This window comes from Peromyscus eremicus, chromosome 19 (assembly GCF_949786415.1).
Source record: "Peromyscus eremicus chromosome 19, PerEre_H2_v1, whole genome shotgun sequence".
Lineage (NCBI taxonomy): Eukaryota > Metazoa > Chordata > Mammalia > Rodentia > Cricetidae > Peromyscus > Peromyscus eremicus.
In genome coordinates this window covers 10,683,515-10,704,943 of record NC_081435.1, presented here as the reverse complement: position 1 = coordinate 10,704,943, position 21,429 = coordinate 10,683,515, and the positions used below count along the sequence as shown (strand labels likewise).

The window sequence follows — 21,429 nt, the reverse complement described above, 5'->3', positions numbered from 1 at the left end:
ATTTTAATTGTTTTATTTTTTAAAAAGAAGAATCACTTTTGGGGAAGGGGGTTGTGTCTGTGTGCATGCACACACATGTGCACATGCATATATGCACACATATCATAGCACACATATGGAGGTCAGAGGACATCTTTAGGGATTGGTTCTCTTCTTCCACCACAGGGACCTGGGGATTAAACTTAGGTTGTTGATGGCAAGTGCTTTTTTTTTTTTTAAATCCATTTATTATGTATAGCATTCTGTCTGCATGTATGCCTACATGCCAGAAGAGGGCATCAGATCTCATTATAGATGGTTTCTAGGACTTGAACTCAGGACCTCTGGAAGAGCAGCCTGTGCTCTTAATCTCTGAGCCATCTCTCCAGCCCCATCAAGTGCTTTTACTTGCTGAGCTGTCTTTCAGGCCCCTAAAATGAATTCTTGGAATATAAGCATAAAAATAAATTTATGTTTATGGCTTTGGAGTTTACTTTGGCTTTTGTTTCAAGGTATGGATCAAATTAATCTTGTTTTATACTATACTATACTTGGTATCTGATTGCCATTTGGGACCTATAATTTATAATTCTTGTTTTGAACATAAGTGATCATTGATTGTTGGGTAGTTGAGATTGAGCATGAAGTCTAATGCTTCCTGAGCACAGTCTACCATTGAGCAATAACTCTACCCTGTAACTAATTTCTAATAACTTAAAACCCAGAAACAGAATAAATACTTCTTGTAGATTATTCATCTTTAGCATTTAAAAAAATGTCCAAAGCCCATTGGATAAAGAGTAGTATAAGTAAAAAATAGTGTGAACTGGCTATTAAAATTACTTTGAGACAGTTGAAGATGGTTTATCTCCTGTATTGAGTGGTGATGTTCAAGTGGCATTCAGAATTAGGCCAATGGTTCTTAGTTTTTTAATAATTTTGTTTAGTGTGTGTGTGTGTGTGTGTGTGTGTGTGTGTGTGTGTGTGTTTTTGTACAAACAAAGCCTGCAGGTGGGGGTTCAGACAACACCTTGCAGGGGCCGGTTCTCTTCCTACCATGTGGGTCTAAGGGATAGAACTCAGGTTTCGGGTCCTCAGACTTAATAGCATGCACATTTATCCACAAGCCATCTCAATAACAGTTCTTAGGTTTTTTAGCAGTATTATTAATAAAGTGAGTAGGAGTTTGACTTGTGGTACTTAAGTGTATATATACATAGCATATTTCTGTATTTATTTGTATACATTGTTTTATAACTTTTACTAGGATATTATGTGATTTTGTTGTTTGCTAGGCTTGTTATTTGTACAGTATCAGCATTTGCTCATGAATAAGCCTTCAGATTTTCCAGGTGTCCCCCTCTCCCAAAATAGCCAGTTGGCTGAAAATACCTGTTTTAACTAGACTTGGGACTAAACATTGTAGCTCAATGATAGAGCTTACCTTTTTTGAGGCCTTGGGTTCAATATCCAGCCTTGAAAGAAATTAAAAATTATGAATAAACAAGCAGATTGAACCCAGTGGGACTAGAATTTCATTTCTCACAGTTGTACTATTTTCTTATTAAGTTGTCACATTACAATTCATTTTCTCTACCAACAGCTAGCATGTTTAGTAGTTTTCTTTTTTTTTTTCTTTTCTGGAGCTGAGGACCGAACCCAGGGCCTTGTGCTTGCTAGGCAAGTGCTCTACCACTGAGCTAAATCCCCAACCCCGTAGTTTTCTTTTTTTTTAAAAAACATATTTCATGTAGCCTAAGCTGGCCTCAAACTTGGTATGTAGCTGAAGATGACATGTTTTTTCAAAATATGGGAAGAAGATTTTAAGTTTTATTAATTAATTTATTTTTTAGTCTGAGCAGTAGCTTAAGGCTCAGCTTCTCTAAGTTCTGTAAGTACAAAGGGTGGTCTGTACAATGAGGGCTTCATCTGCTTTGCTATAGTTCTTTCCTTTTCTCCCTGCCCTACAAACAGTTTTTGGTATTATAACTTCCATTTATTAATACATGGTTTTAAAAGATACTCTCAAATTACACTTTCTGAGGATGAGTTCCTACCATTGACAGAAAGCTGCTAATATGTATGTTTGAAGTGGCTCTGGAAATGGGCAGTCTGTACAGTAGCTAATGTGGAAGGCTCCCAGATGGTCTGTGCTGTAAAGAAACTGGCCATCAGGATTGCCCATACAGCAGATAGGACTGTCTTGAAGAAAAGTTTTGATTAGTATCATGCGTTTTGTTTAAACTTTTATAATCTCTAATTTTCTGTTTTACCTTTTTTTGGGTATTATTCTTGGATTATTTGAAATATCTGTTGTTGGGGCTGGAGTGATGCTCAGGGTTAAGAGCGCTTACCACTCTTGCCGGTCCCAGCACCCACATGGCAGTTTGAAACTGCCTGTTATTCAGCCCCAGGGGATCTGACACCCTCTTATAGCCTCCTTGAGCTCTTGCATGCAGGAGTGCACATCAAATCCATGCAGGCTTACACACATTAAAAAAAAAAAAAACTAAATAAAATAAAATCTGTTGTCTGGACTCACCAGATGTCTCAGTGGATAAAGGTACTTGATGCTAAGGCTGATGACCTGAGTTCAGTCCCTAGAACCCATGTGGTGGAAGGAGAGAACCAGCTTCTGTGAGTTATCCTCTGATGTCCACATGTACAGTGTGTTATGTGTCATTTCCCTTCCTACAGAAATAAACATAAAAATAATATAAAGAGAAATAAATAAAAAATTAAGAACTGTTGTCCAAGGTCTGCTAAATTCTGTCTAAAGTCTGTCTAAGGTTATTACAAAGTTTTTTCTCTTTTCTTTAGAGCTGAATCAATTTATGAAGAAATGAAACAGAAATACGGAACTCAGGGTTGTTATTTGCTTAAAATTAATTCTCGAGCACCAAATCGAGCATCAGATGAACAGATACCAGATCCTTGGAGTCAATATCTCCAGAAAAATAGTGTTCAGCACCAGGTACATCTGAAAAACGGAATCAAACCACAAAAGTTGTATTTTAGTTTATGTCATAAAGATATGATTGTTGATTTTTTTCTTTTATTTTTTGAGGGGTGGATGGAGACAGGGTCTGACTCTGTATACATTACTGGCCTGGAACTTATTATGTAGATTGGGCTGGCCTCAAACTCCCAGAGATCCACCTATCTCTGCCTGCAGAGTGCTAGGATTAAAGATGTGTGCCCCTAAGCCTGGCTAGTGTTTTGTTTTATTTTTCTTTGACATATAGTATAGGCAGGCTGTGATCTTGTGAGGTAGCCCAGGCTGTCTGTCTTGATTTCTTAATCCTCCTGCTTCAACTTCCCAAGTGTTGACATTTTTGACATGCACTATCATGGATCTAGAAGTTTTTATTTGTTAGTTTTGAAACTGAACACAATGAGTTTGCAAAGCCAAAACAAGCACAGCCAAGACATACAAAAGGGGAGGAAGGTGTCTGACATGCAGCAGGCAAGGCAAACATCCAAAGCAGTGCCACCCTTGACCAAAGGAAGATGAGGATTTCATTCAGGGCCCATTCCTAAGCTTTTTCTGTTGTGTTCCTTTTATGCTCAGTTTGTGGTCATAATTTAAAGAACAGATAGATGCAATGTTGGGCATGCTCAGCTCAGAGTCATGGAGCACATATGTAAAAGGTTAAAGCGACAGACAGAAATATCTGGTCATGCTTAGCTTGCACCATAAAGTTTTAGGTGAAAATAAAGGAGAGGCACATTAGCATAGGTACCTGCACCCAAAAGTACCTGCCTTGGCTTAGTGGCTAACTAATACAATACTAGCATGACTAGTTTGATCCATCAGCTGTGAGCTCTTAAATAAAGTGGTTCAAAAGCTGTTTTTTTAATCAGCTACAGCACATTGAGGTATAAATGATAGCATTAGGTGGTTTTTGAAAAGTGAAACATTCTGTATCAATTACTTTCTGTTGCTGTGATAATAAACACCATGGAGAAAGGGTTTACTTTACCTTATAGTTCCTGAGAAATGTTGTCTATCATTGTGGGGAAGGTTTGGAAGCAGGGTTCTGAGGCTGGCCTGGCAGTCAGAAAGCAGAGAAATTACTTTTCATCTACATACAGGAAGGAAGCAGAGCAATCAGGAAGTAGTTCAAGACTATAAATCCTTAAAAGCTGCCGCAAGTGCTATTTTTCCTCCAGTAAGCCTCAAACTCAGCACCTCCAGCTGGGAACCAAGTGTCCTAATACATGAACAGTGGGGGACATTTCTTACTCAAACCACAGCATGTACTAAGAGTTAGATTGTTTATCCATGTAGAGATAGACATTTGAATTTGTCTGTTTAATTAATCAAGAATGTACTCAGGAGGCAGAGGTAGGTGGATTTCTTGAGTTCAAGGCCAGCCTGGTCTACATAGTGAGACCCTGTCTCAACCCCACCCCATACCCCCTTATTAACTAAGAAGTCTCATAGTTTGCTCTTTATTAGCCCGGGCTGGGGTTGCCTTCTTCCTACGGTTCACCGTGCTGTACTGTGGCCACTCTGTGGAGCACGTACGACCTAGGTGGGGGGATTTGCTCCTGTCATTTGGTCTTCCATTCTTGAATTTTTGAAGTGTTATTTCTTCCTTTCTTGTTATTTTCTTAGACTTCGAAGCTAATTTGTTGGTTGAAGTGCATAGTTGTAAAGTTTATTTCTTTCACAATGTTAAGTAACATTGTGTGCTACTCGATAGAGCCAATACCAAGTTCTTTTGTTTATTTGGTTAGTAGAGATTTGACTTTTTTTAAAAGGATTTTTCAAATAAATGAAAAATATATTTTGTATAACTGTACTACTTTATTTGCTCTTCATGAGATACTTAAAAATCACTTTAGGGGCTGGAGAGATGGCTCAGAGGTTAAGAGCGCTGGCTGCTCTTCCAGAGGATCCAGGTTCAATTCCCAGCACCCACATGGCAGCTCACACCTGTCTGTAACTCCAGTTCCAGGAGATCCGACACTCTCACATAGACACACATGCAGGCAAAGCACCAGTGAATATAAAATAAAAATAAATAAAAAAAAAATCACTTTAAAAGCTTATGTAATTATTGCTCTAATAGAAATGTTGGTTAACATTTTATTTTTCTGTCATGTAGAACTTTTGATCTAGACATAGTGTCTAATATTTTATTCATTTATTTATTTATCTATTTATTTATCTCTGTGTAACTTTGGAGCCTTTTTTATGTTTTATAAAATCTTTATTGGCAAATAATTCACATAGTGCACAATTTGTCTGTTTGCACAATTTGATAGACTTTAGTCCAGCATCCTCATAGGCCCATGGCACCATCACCACTTTCTATTTTAGAACATCGCTGTCTTCAATTTCATACACATATACAATGTATGATGATTACATTCCACCTTATTTTTTTAAATGAACATAGTATTTGCAATTGTAACCATTTTTAAGTTCACAATTCAGTGGCATGAATTATATTCACGATATTAATTACACTCATGATATTCATTAATCACACTCATGATATTAATTACATTTGTGGTATTCATTGATTACATTCGCAGTATTCATTCAATAACGATATGGTATTCATTAATTACATTAATTGTATTGATTTATTACATTATAAATTTATTACATTATTACAGTCCTGATACTACTGTCCATTTGTGGGGCTTTTCAATCACACAAAACAGAAACTCTATATTTAGGAAATCTTTGCTCTATATTCCTTTCTTCTCCATCTTGAGATAACATCTAATCTTTCTGTCTCTATGAATTTGTATATTCTATATATTTCATGTAATACAATTCTATAGTATTTGTCCCTTTTTTTGAATGTAAAAACATTTTATGTACAATTGCAGGAGAAATAATACACAGATAGCTTGAACATAAAAACAGATTATAATTCAAGAATCCAGGGTTATTTGAAACTGGAAAATATTTTCTTTGTAGAAAATAGTAAAAATGATAACATTTCACATTAAGCCCTTTTAAGCCAAATAATAGCTGAATTATACATATAAATATTGATTAGATTCTGGGATACAGAAGAAACCTATCTTCATCTGTTCAGAGAGCTATGTTTTACTTGAGTTGTGTAAGTGAGATTCCTATTCATCTTCCCCTCCACTGTTTGATTTATGGCAGACATTTTTCTATAGGCTAATCCATAATCTAAAAAGATTTTAGCCTCCCCTCCTGAGAGAACAGCCCACATATTCTTTCATCAGCTTGATATGGTATAAATTCTTATCCTAATAGTGAAATGTTTCACTAAAGCTTCCCAAGTGATTGGGCAAAACCAAAACTTATTATAAGCCACAGTTATGCTTACTCATTTATTTTTAAGATTTGTTGATGTATTGATTTAGTATACATGTGAATGCCTGTAGGCACTGGAAATGCTGGAACTGCAGCTACAGATGGTTAAGAACCACTTGATGTGGGTGTTGGTAACTGGGTCATCTGTAAGAGCAGTAAGTGCTCTTAAACAGTGAGCCATTTCTCCAGCATGTTTTACTCATTTTAATATTGGAATGTTGAGGGGAAGTCTTTAGACATAAAAGAACCCAAACCGGCTGGATATAAAACAGCTTTTTTTTTTTTTTTAATGTTTTTTCCCCCCTCAGGACCATGTTCAAAATAAAGGTAGTACTGAAAAATTTAGTTCACAGTTAAGCTGTCTAAGGTTGTAAAGGGAATGCCAGTCTGATTGCTCAGTTTGAGAACTTTTAGCAGAAAACAGAGGTATCAGAGAGTATGTAATTTAGAATCTTAGAAGGCCAGAGTTTGAGAATCATTAAAGGTACCACCTGACTCCTAAAGTAATGTTTTCACCTTTTGAAAACATGTTTCCTTAAGTGAGAAGCAGCTTGAGGATCAACTGCAGATGCTCTTTCTATGGCTTGTGCACATAGGCTGTTTAGGGGGCCATGCCAGTATCCTCAGAAGGATAACTATGTCCTTTCATATTACTCCAGGCTAGTTATACCTTCTTTCTGAAGTCTGTCTAGAGGGGTGGTTTTCAGAGTTTCCTACCTGGCTCTGTCTGTTGCTATTAAGTTCTGGCACTCAGAATAATAATAGCTCATTTTTCTTGGTCTCATGGGGTAGTGTAGGGTTCAGGGATGGCCCGAGAATCCAGTGCCTTACTAGAATGGAACAGTGTGTTGGGTATTTCTCACAGCCCTTCAGTCTATTCAGAATCCACTCCTGCTAGCATTTTGTCTATGACCTGGGAGATTTTGAAGTTGTTCTTTTTCCCTCTTGTCTGACTCTGGTAGGCTTTACCTTTGTCATTATTTTTTAGGATTCATGGGCATATGTATGTGCCTATTTAAATATATGTGGGCATGAATATTGAGGTACATTTGAGATATTGGTCATTTGAATGTGGAAGAATTAGCATAGTTAATTGAGTATGAAAAGGAATTAAAATACAATGTTATGGATCATCATGACAATATGATATGCTGAAATTAGAGGGCCAAAAGAGAAGAGTGTTCCTTTAGCAAGTACATGAAGCCATATTCATCAGGAGAATTATAAGCATTGGTGTATTTGGTAATATTTAAACACGATTAATTAATTATATTGCTAATGCTTTTGTATTTTATTTTGCTAGGAATCATATGAAGATGGCCCTTGTACTATGATGACCTCCAATAAGAATTCTGGTAGTAACTTGCTCTCATTGGATGGACTAGATAACGAAGTCAAAGGTCTTGTTATACTTTAAGTTCTCTTTTGACTGGAAGTATTTATTGTTATTAAAGCACTCTAGCCTTCACAGATAAACGATGGGGAAACTTTAACCACCAACCCCTTTCAGTACTGGTAATTGAGTTTAGGGCTTTGCAGATGCTAGTTCATTCCCCAGCCCCTTTTCTTTAAAAATTTTTTTTTAAAGATTTAATTTCAATTATGTATATGTGTGTTTATGTGTGTGGATGTTTCTGTGAATGCTGGTGCTAGAGGAGGTCATAGGCATGAGACCACCCAGAGCTAGGGTTACATACAGGTAGCTGTAAGCTGCCTGATGTGGGTTCTGGGAACTGAACTCAGGTCCTCTGCAAGAACAGTAAATACCAAGACATCTCTCTAGCCCACCCCTCCTTTTTAAAATTTTAAGACTAGGTCTTGACTAAGTTATTGACTATGCTTTAAATTGTGATTTTCTTATCCCAGCTTTCTAAGTAGCTCAGATTTACCGTATCTCTCTGTGTAGCTTAAGTTGTCCTTGAGCTTAGAATTTTCTCTCTACCTTTGAGTACTGAGAGGTACACACGTGCCAGCAAACTTGACTCAGAAGTTAATGTTTCTTCTGGTTTTATGCAGTTCTTTGAATACTGGTTTTTGTTGTTTACATTTAAATTTATGTTCTAAGAATAGTGGATCATGAGGGCTAGAGAGAGGGCTCAGTGGTTATTGATCTTCCAGAGGACCCTGAGTTAGATGTCAGTACCCATGCCAGACCACTCACAGCTGCCTCCAGCTCTAGGGGAACCTAACACCCTCTGTGGGCCTCCGTGAGCTTCGTGTACAAACAAATAAACGAAAATCTTAAAATAGTCATGCCTGGGTCAATCAAAATATTATTAAAAGCCAGGGAAATGTAATACACAACATAATTCCCCAAATTCATAAGATTTTTAGAACTATATTACTATATTTTAAATTATAGTTTTGGTAATGATGGCTCTAAATTTTTGTTTGTTTGTTTTATTGATCGTACTGTGTGGGCAAGAGTGGCCTGGAACTTACTGTCTGCTTCTGAGCTTGGGATCCATTTCTCAGATTTCCAACTGCTGGAATTATAGACATGTGCCACCATGTACAGCTGTTGTAATATAAGATAGCCTGTTTATAAACAGGACTCTCCCTGCTTCGGGAGCTATTACTTTGTATCTCAATAAAGCCTTGCTTGCTTTCCAAAAAATAGGGTTATTTACTGTAGTGTTTTAAAACTGAGTTGCCTAGATTCTTAAGCTTGTTTGCAGGCAGCAATTATTAGCTCAAGTACCTTAGTTCAAGTTTTTTATTGCATGCATTTACATATGCTTGCATGTGTGTGTGTTTCTGCATACGGGTGCAGTGTCATGTATTTGGAGGTCAGTGAAAGACCTGTAGGGAGTCTGTTCTTTCTGTTCATGTGTGGATTCCAGGAATCATACTCAGTTGTTAGGCAGTCTTCCCTGAACTGTCTCTCCAGCTCAAGTCTTTAATTTAAAATGGGAAAATGTTAACAGTATTTCATCTCAGATACACACAGTGAGAAAGGATTTGCCATCTTTTCCTTTAATGATATGGTAGTTTTGTTACGTTTTCTGTCGCATTCTGAGAGTAAAAGAGAGATTTGTTTTTCAGTAGATGGTTTACCAAATAACTTCAGAGTTCATCCACTTCAATTAGACCAGTGTGGTGACCCTCCTAATACCGATGGCTCGGATCATACAAAGTTTGCTTCAGTACACGAAACAAAGAAAGCAAATACTGGAGTGATTCGTGGTGCTTGTTTGACACTCACTGATCATGATAGAATTCGACAGTTTATACAAGAGTTTACATTCCGTGGCCTTTTACCACATATAGAGAAAACAATTCGGCAGTTAAATGATCAGGTAAGACTTAAGTTTTTTGGGTTATTAATCTTCAAATTAAGTCAGTGAGTTTAAGGCTTTATTAAAAGTTTTGTATTTAAAGTTTTGTTTTGATTTTTGTTTTATAATCTGTAAAAACTGACTGAAGTTACTATCAGTGATGAAGTTCTATTTAGTACTAGATAAACCTTATTTATTTTGACTTAGAATTTTTTTTCAGTTTATTGGACAAATTATTTTTTTAAGACTCATTTATCACTTCTAATTTTATGTTTATGAATGTTTTGCCTGCATGTATGTATGTGTACCATTTCATATTTGGTGGTCACAGAGGACGTAAGAGGGCATTGGATGCTCTGGAACTGGAGTAACGGGTAGTTGTGAGCCACCATGTGGGTGCAGGGAACTGAACTTTTGTTCTTTGCAAGAGCAACAAGTGCTCTTATCCACCAAGCCAGCTCTATAGCCTATATATTAGACATTAAAACAAACCAACATCTGTTTTCAGTTTTATTTTATGGGTATGTATGTTTTGCTTGTACATGTGTATGTACATCATATGTGTGCCTAGTCCCTGCAGAGGCCAGAGGGGGCTTGGATTTCCCAGAACTGGAGTTACAGTTGGTTGTGAGCCACTGTGTTGGTCCTGAGAGCTGAAGACAAGTCCTCTACAAGAAAAACAAGTGCTCGTATCTGCTGAGCCATTTCTGCAGACCCTAGACATTTTTTGAATTAGTGTTATTAAAGTATTTGTTTACTTACTACTAGTAAAGCTTAATTTTTTTGTTTGTAGAAAATACTTCAAGCGTTTATATTTGTTAACATGTTTACATATTTTTTTCTAGCTAATATCAAGGAAAGGTTTGAGTCGATCTCTGTTTTCTGCCACTAAGAAATGGTTTAGTGGCAGTAAAGTTCCAGAAAAGAGCATCAACGAACTGAAAAATACATCTGGGTTGTTGTGAGTAGAATACCACTCTATTTAATTCTGCTGCATTTAACTTTATCTTGCGTTTGACTACAAAAACAGTGATTGTCTTTTTAGGTTCTTATTTTCATATTGGTCAAAACTTAATGATATCTAAGAAAGATACTAATTAAATTCTAATTTAAAAAACAACTCTTGCCGGGCAGTGGTGGTGCACGCCTTTAATCCCAGCACTTGGGAGGCAGAGGCAGGCGGATCTCTGTGAGTTCGAGGCCAGCCTGGTCTACAAAGTGAATTCCAGGAAAGGCACAAAACTACACAGAGAAGAAACCCTGTCTCGAAAAACCAAAAAAAAAAAAACAAACCAAAAAAAAAAAAAACCAAAAAAAAAAACCCCAAAAAAAACCCCACACATACACAAAAAAAAAAACCCACCAAAAAACAACTCTAAATGTACTTTTTTAAAAAAAATTTATTTTTATGTGTTTTGGTGTTTTGCCTACATGTATGTCTGTGTGAGGGTGTCAGGTTCCCTCGAACTAGAGTTAGGGACAGTTGTGAACTGCCATGTGGGTGCTAGAAATTGAACCTGGGTCCTCTGGAAGAGCAGTCAGTGCTCTTAACCGCTGAGCCAGCTTTCTAGACTCTGTAATTGGACTTTTACATCAAGGTTCTGACTCTGAGCCCAGGCCAGCTTGGGACTTGTAATAATCCTGTTTTAGTTTCCCAAGCACTGGGATTACAGATGTGAACTGCTACCATGGCTGGCTTTATTGGACTTTGGGAAATAAACTCTTCAGCCAAAAATACCACTGGCTCTTTTAGTTGCTCACCAGAACTAAGACTCTATCGCTGAAAACTCTGTGTAGTTTAATTATAGAACACTGAGAAAGTAAACTGGAACTAACCAGGATATTTTCTTCCTAGTGGTTGGTTAGCTTTCATAATGCTAGAAAGTGATATATAGACTACTGGGGAAAAATTCATCAGTGACCTCACTTAGCAGAGTACGCTGGATGTCACAGTACGACCTGCTAGGCCACATGTGCCCACTGATCCAATAGTGGCATGAATGTCAGGGGGGTAACCAACTGTTTTGGGTTGGATTTGACCTGTATCAGGAGTGAATTTACGATTGATACTGTAGATCTGTCAACAGCCTGTGGCTAGAGTGGTGATAAGCAAAAACAAACAAAACTCTAAAAATAACTCAGAACGTCATTTTACTTTGGACCTGCTCCTCTGTTTGTAAGCAGAGGAGAGTTAGATTTGGTACTCAGTACCAGCCCTTTGGTCTGAAGTGCTGTGGTATGTACTGTTTAAAGGTGATGTCGTGCTGAGTTGCCCCATTCGGCCTTCAGCTTGAGCTCTCCTGCTTCAGGCTCTGTAGTGTTGGTACCTCACCATGCTGGGCTCCTCTGCCTGCTGTTCTGAGACAAGGAATATACTTAGCAAATTTTGTTTCTTACAAAATTTTGTTTTAATGAAAAATGACACGAGTCTATTTGGATTTTTTTTTTTTTCTGAGTTGTATATAAATAAGTTACCTGGTATTAACCATTTATTTACTTCGTAACTTGTCCCTGGGGCAGATGCTTGTCTGCAGTTGGGAAACTTCTAAGACTATAAGTTAAACATATTAATTAATTAACTTTTGGACTTTCAAATAGTTTTGAGAATAGACAGTCTTCCTTGAAGATAGAATTTTTGCAAAATAGATCAAATTCTTTCATGTTCTGCGTAGTTGAACAGCTTACTATACATTTTATGTGTGATGGTGTGATGGGCCATAAATTCTATATTTATGTTCTAGGTATCCACCAGAAGCACCCGAGCTTCAAATCAGGAAAATGGCTGACTTGTGCTTTTTGGTGCAGCATTACGATTTGGCTTACAGTTGCTATCATACTGCAAAGAAGGATTTCCTTAATGATCAAGCAATGCTTTATGCAGCTGGAGCCTTGGTTGGTACTGTTTGTTTGTTTCGTGGTGTTGAGTATCAAGCCAGGGCCTCGAGTGGCCTAGGTAATGGTCTGTGACTTGCTGAGCTCTATCCCCATGCCTGTGATACATTTTAGAAAATTAAAATTGATGGTCAACATTTTGTGCACATGGACTTCCTATCCAGAGAAGTGCCTCCCTTCCCTTTCTTCCCCTTTGTACAGTTCTGGGCTCAAGAAAGGTTTCACTTCCTCTTTCACCCTCATGTCAGGAGTTCTTCATCTCAGTCCCACCAGGAGGAAATGTTTCGTATTTAGATTGTATCCTCCAGCCATGCTAAGCTGCCCAACAAGCTATATAGGTCACCTTCCTGTGTTACCAGTTCATGGTTTTGTTTGTGCTTTGATTATGCAGATGAATAGGCTTCAAGAGGACTGTTCCAAATCTGTTCCTCTTAGATTTATTACTTTTACAATAGCTTTTATAAACTACAGGTATTTTCAATTATGAATGTATAATGTTAAAATAAATACACCTTAATATCCAGCACTTATAAACTCATCTTTCATATAGCTGCTACCTTTCCTTAAATAGTTTAAATGTAATATTTATCAAATGTAGATTAAAAATAGGAAAATTGTACAGCCATATAGCACATTTGTGTGTGTGTGTGTGTGTGTGTGTGTGTGTGTGTGTGTGTGTGAGACAACAGACTGGATATATGGTGGTGTTCTTATAAAATTATTGCTTAAAACATTCTTACCTACAAATGGCATAGTCATTTTGGTTTATATAAATATACTCTGGTGTCTGCACAACAAAATCACCTCACAACGAAATTTTCAGGATTCACCTTTCTTATGGATATGTCAGGATATACCTTTAAATCATGAATAACTCTTTTTTTAGGTTTTTGTTTTTTTTTTTTTTTTTTTTTTTTTTAAGATAGGGTCTCTGTTTACCTGCCTAGCCTAGAATGTGCTGTGTAGATCAGGCTAGCCTTGGACTTACAGAGATCAGCCTGCCTCTGCCTCCCAAAGGCTGGGATTAAAGATGTGGACCATCACACCCCACAAAGACCAGAATTTTAAGTTAAAACAAATAATGTGTGTTTTGAGTCTGCATTAAACTGTGAAATTTATACATGTATGCTCTGAGGCCTTCAGTCTTTAAGTTTACTGCGTATTAAATATGAGAATGGTTCTCCTGAAACAATGTGTGTTTGTTTCCTTTAGGAGATGGCAGCAGTGTCGGCCTTTCTCCAGCCAGGAGCTCCGAGGCCATACCCTGCTCATTACATGGACACAGCCATTCAGACCTACAGGGACATCTGCAAGTAGGTGACCATTATTGATAGTTTTGCCTGTTTGGGACAGAGTTGATATTTACAAGTAGTTCTTTGTTTTTATGCCTTAGATTCTCAACTGAAGTTAATTTAGTCAGACACAAGTTGAAATGAAAATTGTGCTTATTCCCTTCTCTTTTCAGATCCTAGCTACACTGCATTGTTGGATAGCAAGTTGATGTATGTAGCATTGAGGTTTTGTGTTACACTGCAGATAATTTTTGTTGTGGACATTTTTTATTTTACCTACCATTAAGATGGAAATTAGCCATTTTGAACTTTTCTTGTTAATTAGGCAGAAGCATGAAGAGTCAAGTAATATAGACTTAGGGAAAAATAAGAAATAGTACTATTAGAATTCTTATAAGGAAACTGAAGTGGGTCTGAAGTCATCAGAAGGAGGCTGTTAGGTTATTTGATAGGTAGACATTCATGCAGGGTGGCTAGGTTTTGTAGCCATAGGGACATTTCTAGAATTATGAGTTATAGGAATAATGTTTCTCTAGTTTTGCTGGTAAAGGTCAGTTTGTGTATATGGAAAGCATTGGGGGATAGATAGAAAGGGTTGGAGATAAATCAATGTTAGAAGCCTTAACTGTCATTTATTCTTCCTAAGCTGGAATTAAGGTTTATGTTGTAGTAAATGAAAATTACTGCATATTTGAGTAGACATTCATCATTATAAAAGCTATTTTTTAGTAAATTAATCAGATTTTTTTTTAATGGTGCTAGATTGAACTCAGAACTCTGTCCACTGAGTTGCATGCCTGATGTTTGTGTTGTAGAATAGATGCATTGGAAGACAGAGATAGAGAATCAGTTGGAGCCCTCTATTGTTTATGTAGAGGTAATAGTAATAGCAATACTTACAATGGAACAGCATTCATAGGGCTGACAAGATACCAGTGGGTAAAGATCATGGCTGCCAAGCCTGACAACTTGAGTTGATCCCTGGGACCCACATGATAGAAGGAGAGAATTGACTCCCAAAAGTTGTCCTGACTTGAACTTGAATGCTATAATGACCAGTGCATTTGTGCTCCCCCACATGCGCATACACACAAGTAATTATAAAATATAATACAAATAAAAATGTAATAATGTATTTAAAAATTTAGCAATTTATAGAATTTAAGAACTGAGCCTTATATGAGTAGTGAACATTAGGAGTTTATACTTTTGTGTTCATTAAGGCAGACTTAGGTATTCGGGAATACCTGTTGCAAATGTAGTCTATGGAAAGTGTGATAGATCATCAAAGCATTTGTTTGTTTTGTGGGGTATGAGTCTTATGTATTCCAGGCTGGCTTGAACTTGCTATATGGCCAATGGTGGTCTTAAATTCCTGATCCTCTGTCTCCACTTCTGGAGTGCTAGGATCACTTGTGTAAGCTATGGGACCTGCTATTACTTTTTCTTTTAAAAGACAGGGTCTCACAATGTAGCCCAAGCTAACCTGGAACTCACCATGTAGACCAAGCTGGTCTCCTACTCACAGAGATTCACCTGCCTCTGCCTTCCACATTCTGGGATTAAAGGCATGTGATATCATGTTTAGCCTACAATATGTTTTGAGAGTAATAACCACCCCCAACCTTTCTTTATATTATGTGTGTCTGAGTGTTGGGTATGGGCATTCCATGGCATGTTTATGGAGGCCAAGGACAACTTGATGGGAGTCTGTTCTCTGCTCCACATGTGGGCCACTGGAATCAAACTTAGGTCATTAGACTTGGTTGCAAATACCTTTACCCACTGGGTTATTTCACTGCCCCTACTCCCCTTTTTCTTAAATTACAGTATTACAGTTGATTTTTTAAAAACATTTCCTTTGCTACAATACAAAGGATACTGACAAACAAAGTATTACATATGACTTGTTTTCACTCGTATGTTCTGAGAACTTGATAATAGCTTTAAATATATAATCTATATAATCAATACAGGTTATATATGAACTAGAAGGTATGCTGAACCAGAAGAATGCTGAGAATACTGTACACTAAGCCTTACCAGTTAGTGCTGTGAACCATTTCTACCAAAAGGAAAATGCACATCTGTAGTCACCTTTATCCCCTTCTTTGAGACAAAGTCTCATAATGTAGCACCAGATAATCTTGAATTCACCAGCATTCTCCTGTCTCAGCTTCCCAAGTGCTAGGATTCTAGGTGTGTACAACTGTATTCAGCCTTGCATTGTGTTCTTACTTTAGAATTGTGTAATGAGAAAAGGTGCTGGGCTGGGGCTGTAGCATATCATTTGCCAGGCCCCCAGTTTGACCCCAGCACCTGCAAAGGAATAAAGATTATGAATATTGCTTTTTTTTTCTTTTTAGTAGGTAGAAAATGACAGACTTTTTTTCTTAAATCTTGATCATTTTATTAGAATTTGAGAACAATAACATCAGGGGAGTCAGACTGGAAACTACTAGAAGGAGACATTTGAGTTAGGGTCCAAGAGAGCAGGCAAGTTCAACTGTGGAGATTGGCAAGCAGCTGTGGGGCTGGGTGGACATAAGATGGGTTCTTAGAGAAAGTGAGAATGTGGAGTTCAGAACAAGCATGCTAGAACTTTGGCATTTCCCCAAAAAGGGCCAGAAAGAGGGAAAGGGAGCAGGCTTAGCTGTGAAGCTCTGCAAGCAAGGCCAGGACAGACTTCTTGCTCAGAATCAGCTAGTGACTCTTTGAATGCATGGTAACTTGGATGTGCTAAAGAATTACCGTGGTGCTGATTATTTTTCCTTGTCTGTTTTTGTTTAGGAATATGGTGTTGGCTGAAAGATGTGTGTTGCTTAGTGCTGAAATTTTAAAAAGTCAAAGCAAATACTCGGAGGCTGCAGCCCTTCTAATACGGTTGACAAGTGAGGTACTGGACTTGGGGTGTTTATTTCATTAGTGTATAAAGAGGTGCTGTATAAAACATAACGTAGAAGGGCCTTGCTTTTTCAGGATTAAAACACCACGAGCTACTCATTAACTTCATTTTAAGGTTTCTTGTTTGTTTGTTTTGTTTTGTAGTGGGGGCAGCTTGAGACAGTTTTTGTAGTCCATAATGGCCTTAAATTTCTAGCAATTTCCCTACCTCAGCCTCTGAGTACTGAGATTTCAGTCATGAATACCATACTCAGCTAGAATATCTTTTATAATTTGAACTTATTTATTGAAAATTATGTTTTTAAATTTATTTACTTTATATTTATGAGTGTTTTGTCTGTACTTGTGTATGTGCCTTATATGTGTGTCTGGTGCTACAGAGGTCAGAAGAAGGTGTCAGATCCCCTGGAACTGGAGTTAACTGATAGTTGTGAGCCTCTATGTGGGTGCTGGAAACTGAAACTGGTTCTTTACAAGAGCAGCCAGTGCTCTTAACTACTGAGTCATCTTTACAGCCCTAATTGAATTAATTTTGTTTCTGTAGTCTCAGTCTACCTTTCATTACTAACTAACCACAACCGTGTATGTGGCATCTTGTTTGATGTAAGTTCTATGCTATGTACAACTAAGACATGATGTGTTTCAATCTGGTATAAAACTAGTACTAAGAAAATCACTGAGGAATGTTTAATCTCAGTGTTTACTTGTATGACCATTTAAAGAAAACCATTAAGCTTAAAAATGCATCCAAAGTAGATAAATCTGAAAGATGGCAGGCCATACTAGTCTACTTTGGATGCACCCAAGGCATCTTAGATTAATATATCAATAAATTTAAAACCTTTTACCCAATATTTTTTTTAAGATTATTTATTTATTATATATTCAGTGTTCTACCTGCATGTATCCCTGCAGGCCAAAAGAGGGCACCAGATCTCATTACAGATGGTTGTGAGCCACCATGTGGGTGCTGGGAATTGAACTCAGGATCTCTGGAAGAGCAGCCAGTGCTCTTACCCTCTAAGTCGTCTCTCCAGCCCATTACCCAGTACTTTTGTGACACTCTGTCAGCAGCCGTCTCTCCTTGCCCAGGAAGAGGGGTTTGAGGTGCTTCTCTTCATCCATCCTGTCGGAGGATGACTGGCTGTTGTTGGTGGGCCGCGTATAGTTCCTATCCTCTGAACAGCATTCTTTCATTCACATCCCAAAGGCTTCTCTGAATGCCTACCAGTTCCTTTTTAATTTATGATTACTGCTGCTGTGTATGTGTGCGTGGTGGCATGAATTCCCAGGCACAGAGGCAGAGGTCAGAGTAGTTTGTGGAGTCAGTTCTCTCCTTTCCTTTGAGTTTGACGGATCCAACTTAGGTGACCAGGCTTGTGGCAAGTGCCTTTCCCTGCTGAGACATTGCACTTGGCCCACAGCCTCCTGGGTTACATCACTACTCTTCCTGCTTTGGCTCTCTGTCTGTTGCTTCACATAATTTGCTGGTTATGTCCTTCAGATTGGCCTTTCTAGTTCCCTACCTTGCTCTAAATGTTTCCTTTCTACTCTCCCATAGACAATAAAGGTTGGCATTATATTATACTAGAAATTGTGTTTAATCTGTTACCTACTTGAGGTTCTACCCTCTTTTTTTTTTTTTTTTTTCCAATAAGTCAGTTGTGGTTTGTATTCCAAGCAGATCCGAGCTATCTCACTCTACAGTCCATGCTGTCCTTGAACTCATTCCTCTTGCTTCAGCCTTCTGAGTGCTGAGATTACAGAGAGGCATGCTACCACACCCTCTTGGCTTTTGCTTTTTTAAAAAATTTATTTCTCTCTCTCTCTCTCTCTCTCTCTGTGTGTGTGGGGTGGTAATGTTCATGTGAGCGCAGTGCCCTCAGAGGCCAGAAGGAGATTTCAGATCTCTGGAGATGGTCCGGGCAGCTCAGCTGCCTGGTGTGGGTGCTGGGAATCAAACTCAGGTCCTCTGCAAAACCAGTCCTCTTCCATGCTTTTAACTGCTGAGCCATCTCGCCAGCCCATCTTTTTTACATTTTTATTCCTAATGCCTGACACTGAAGTTTGAACCAAATAAATGCCTTTAAAAAAATTTCTCTGAGGTATATTAGTGTCACATGTGGTATTTAAAGTGTTTAGTAATTGGTATATGTGATACACTGACCAATAAGCATGAACTGGTATGTCTTAGTTACTGTTCTATTGCTGTGAAGAGACACCGTGACCAAAGCAACTCTTATAAAGGAAAGCATTTAACTGGGGCTGGCTTACGGTGTCAGAGGTTTAGTTGGTCCATTATCATGGCAGGGAGCCTGGCAGCATGCAGGCAGGGGCTGGAGCAGTAGCTGAGAGCTACATCCCAGAAAGAAACTCTCGGCCTCCTGTGAGTTTTTTGCAGCCTCCATGCCCCCCCCCACCCCCAGCCCAAACCTCCTAATCCTTCTTGAGTAGTGCCGGGCCCTGGTGACTTAAGCCTTCAGTACCGGAGCCTGTGGTGGCTGTTCTTATTTAAACCACCACTCTGGGTCAGACATGAGCTCTTTGGTAGTGGTCAGACTCTATTTTAGTAGCTAATCTGATCTTGACTTTGAATGCTATGTTGTTTCAACCTAGGGATATCAGTGAGTATACACAGCATTTATGATCCAGGAGTTAGTATAGAGTTTCCTTGTTTTGTGTTGTGTTTTTTTTAACCTTGTTTAAATGTGTTTGTCTGTCTACCTACATATGTGAATAAAATTTCCTTAGAGCACATTCTTCTGATTATATTTAACCTTGTTATTTGTTTTTAAATCAAACCTTGTTACTTGTTTTTAGAGCACATTCTTCTGATTATATTTAACTTTGTTATTTGTTTTTAAATCAAACCTTGTTACTTGTTTTTAACTTTACTTTCTCAAATCTGGATGATTTGTCATTTACTGCTTTAGGGCAGTGGTAGAAGCAGGTTCTAGTAATGTTTTCCCAGAATTAGGAATTTGCAGTGATCTGTTGGGCTTTTCTCCTCCCTCTTCTTTCCTCCTCCCTCTCCCCTCCTGTGCTTGGCATTGAATTCAGGGCCTCACAAATGCCAGGCAAGTGCTGTGCTACTGAACTGTATTTCCAGCCCATCCCCCCATATACATTTCTTGATTTTTGTATAACTCAATTTTCAGTTGTATTTTTTATTTTGCTGTTTTTGTGTTTGTGTGGTACACATGCCGTGACATTCACAAAGAGGCAGAGGACAAGGTAGTAGAGTCAGTCATTCTTTCCACTTTGAAAAACTTCTGGGCTGTAAACTCTGGTTGTCAGGGGTCGGTGGCATTTTTTTTTTTTTTCCCTGCAAAGTGATCTCATCAAGCCCCTCTTTGTAATAACTTGATAGTAAAGACTTGAAGGTCATAGTTATGTGTGACACCAGTAATCTGTGTCTAATTTTGTTTTAGCTTAATTAATTCCTGATGTGGACTTAAGATCTTGATTGAATTGCTCAGTCCTATGGTGTTAAATTTGAGAATGCTAAGTTTGTTATGTGGGTTCTCAACTGGACTGTACATTGAGTCACTTAAAAACCATTACAGATTTCTAGAGAACATTGTTTACAAAAATAGGGTATCCAGGATTGGTACCTATATGAGTTTTGGATTCGAATGAGTAAGTGTGTGAATGAGGAATGAGAGAGGAGGGGGGAGTAAAGAGAGAGAGAGAGAGAGAGAGAGAGAGAGAGAGAGAGAGAGAGAGAGAGAGAGAGAGAGAGCGCGCGAGAGCGCGAGAGCAAGCGCACGAGTGTGCGCCCAGAGGCCAGAATTGTTGGATTCCCCTGGAGCTTGAGGTACAGGTGGTTGTGAACTTCCTGACATGGTGCTAGGAACTGTACTTTGGGTTCTCTGTAAGAGCAGTACACCCTCTTAACTGTTGAGCCATCTCTCTGGCTCCATAAACCTGAATTCTTAATTTCCATTGATGAGAGTATTTATTTATAGTATGTTTTTTTGGCAATAATTTGTCTGCAATGATTAGAATTTGAGATACATGCATAATTTTCATTAATTTCTTATTTCTACTTCCAGAAATTTGTGTAATAAAAGTATTTCTGAGTATTTAATAATTTAATAATTGTTTTGATGACTGAGTGCAGTGGCACTCACGAGGCAGGAAGACTGGGTTTGAGACTAGCTGGGACTATCCAGAGTTCTAGATCAGCCTTAAGCTACTTAGTGAGATCTTGTATCAAGAAGGAAGAGCAGGAATTGTAGCTCAATGCGAGAACACTTGCCTAGGTTCAGTTCCCAGCAATACATGCACATGCACACACAGAAATTACACTTACTAAGTCTTTTTTTGGTAGTAGAAAAAAACCCCAATATTTGATTAATTGGTGACTGTCAGTTATGATATTTTTACATATTGGAATATAGTACTTATTTAGAAATGAAAGATGCAAATGGCTTGGAAAACAAAATATTGTATCTACTACCACTTATATATAAAAATTTATGTGTTTGGTTTTCTTCATACATGCCTGTTAGGCATATAAACACTCATATATGGAAAGAGAAACTGAGAAAACAGTCCTCTGCAAATGAATTGTAGCATGGGATGCTGAAGGTGTTTGCTTTTTTGTGCAGTTACTTTAAATAAATATATATATTTATATGGGGAAATGGAAGTATGGCTCAAAGGTTAAGAGCATGTATTACTCTTAGAGAGAACCTGAGTTTGGTTCCCAGCACAGTGTTGGGCAAATGATGCCTCTGGCCTCTGTGGCTGTCACTTGTGCACATAGCCA

General features: G+C 38.0%; 1 protein-coding gene across 7 annotated transcripts in view; it reads left to right on the top strand.

Moving 5' to 3' along the window:
• Window positions 1-21,429, top strand: part of Trappc8 (trafficking protein particle complex subunit 8) — an 84,232-nt gene that overhangs the window by 25,918 nt on the left and 36,885 nt on the right. For 5 of the 7 annotated variants that reach the window (XR_009375344.1, XM_059246595.1, XM_059246597.1 and 2 more), the window contains 7 exons: window positions 2,800-2,953; window positions 7,593-7,689; window positions 9,335-9,588; window positions 10,413-10,528; window positions 12,309-12,459; window positions 13,672-13,772; window positions 16,542-16,647. Coding sequence is in view for 6 of the 7 variants with exons in the window: in XM_059246595.1 (XP_059102578.1) it covers window positions 2,800-2,953; window positions 7,593-7,689; window positions 9,335-9,588; window positions 10,413-10,528; window positions 12,309-12,459; window positions 13,672-13,772; window positions 16,542-16,647 (979 nt within the window). In the remaining variant the exon portion in view is untranslated. The remainder of the gene's footprint in view (window positions 1-2,799; window positions 2,954-7,592; window positions 7,690-9,334; window positions 9,589-10,412; window positions 10,529-12,308; window positions 12,460-13,671; window positions 13,773-16,541; window positions 16,648-21,429) is intronic. The other 2 variants (XM_059246598.1, XM_059246596.1) reach the window with 1 other exon arrangement.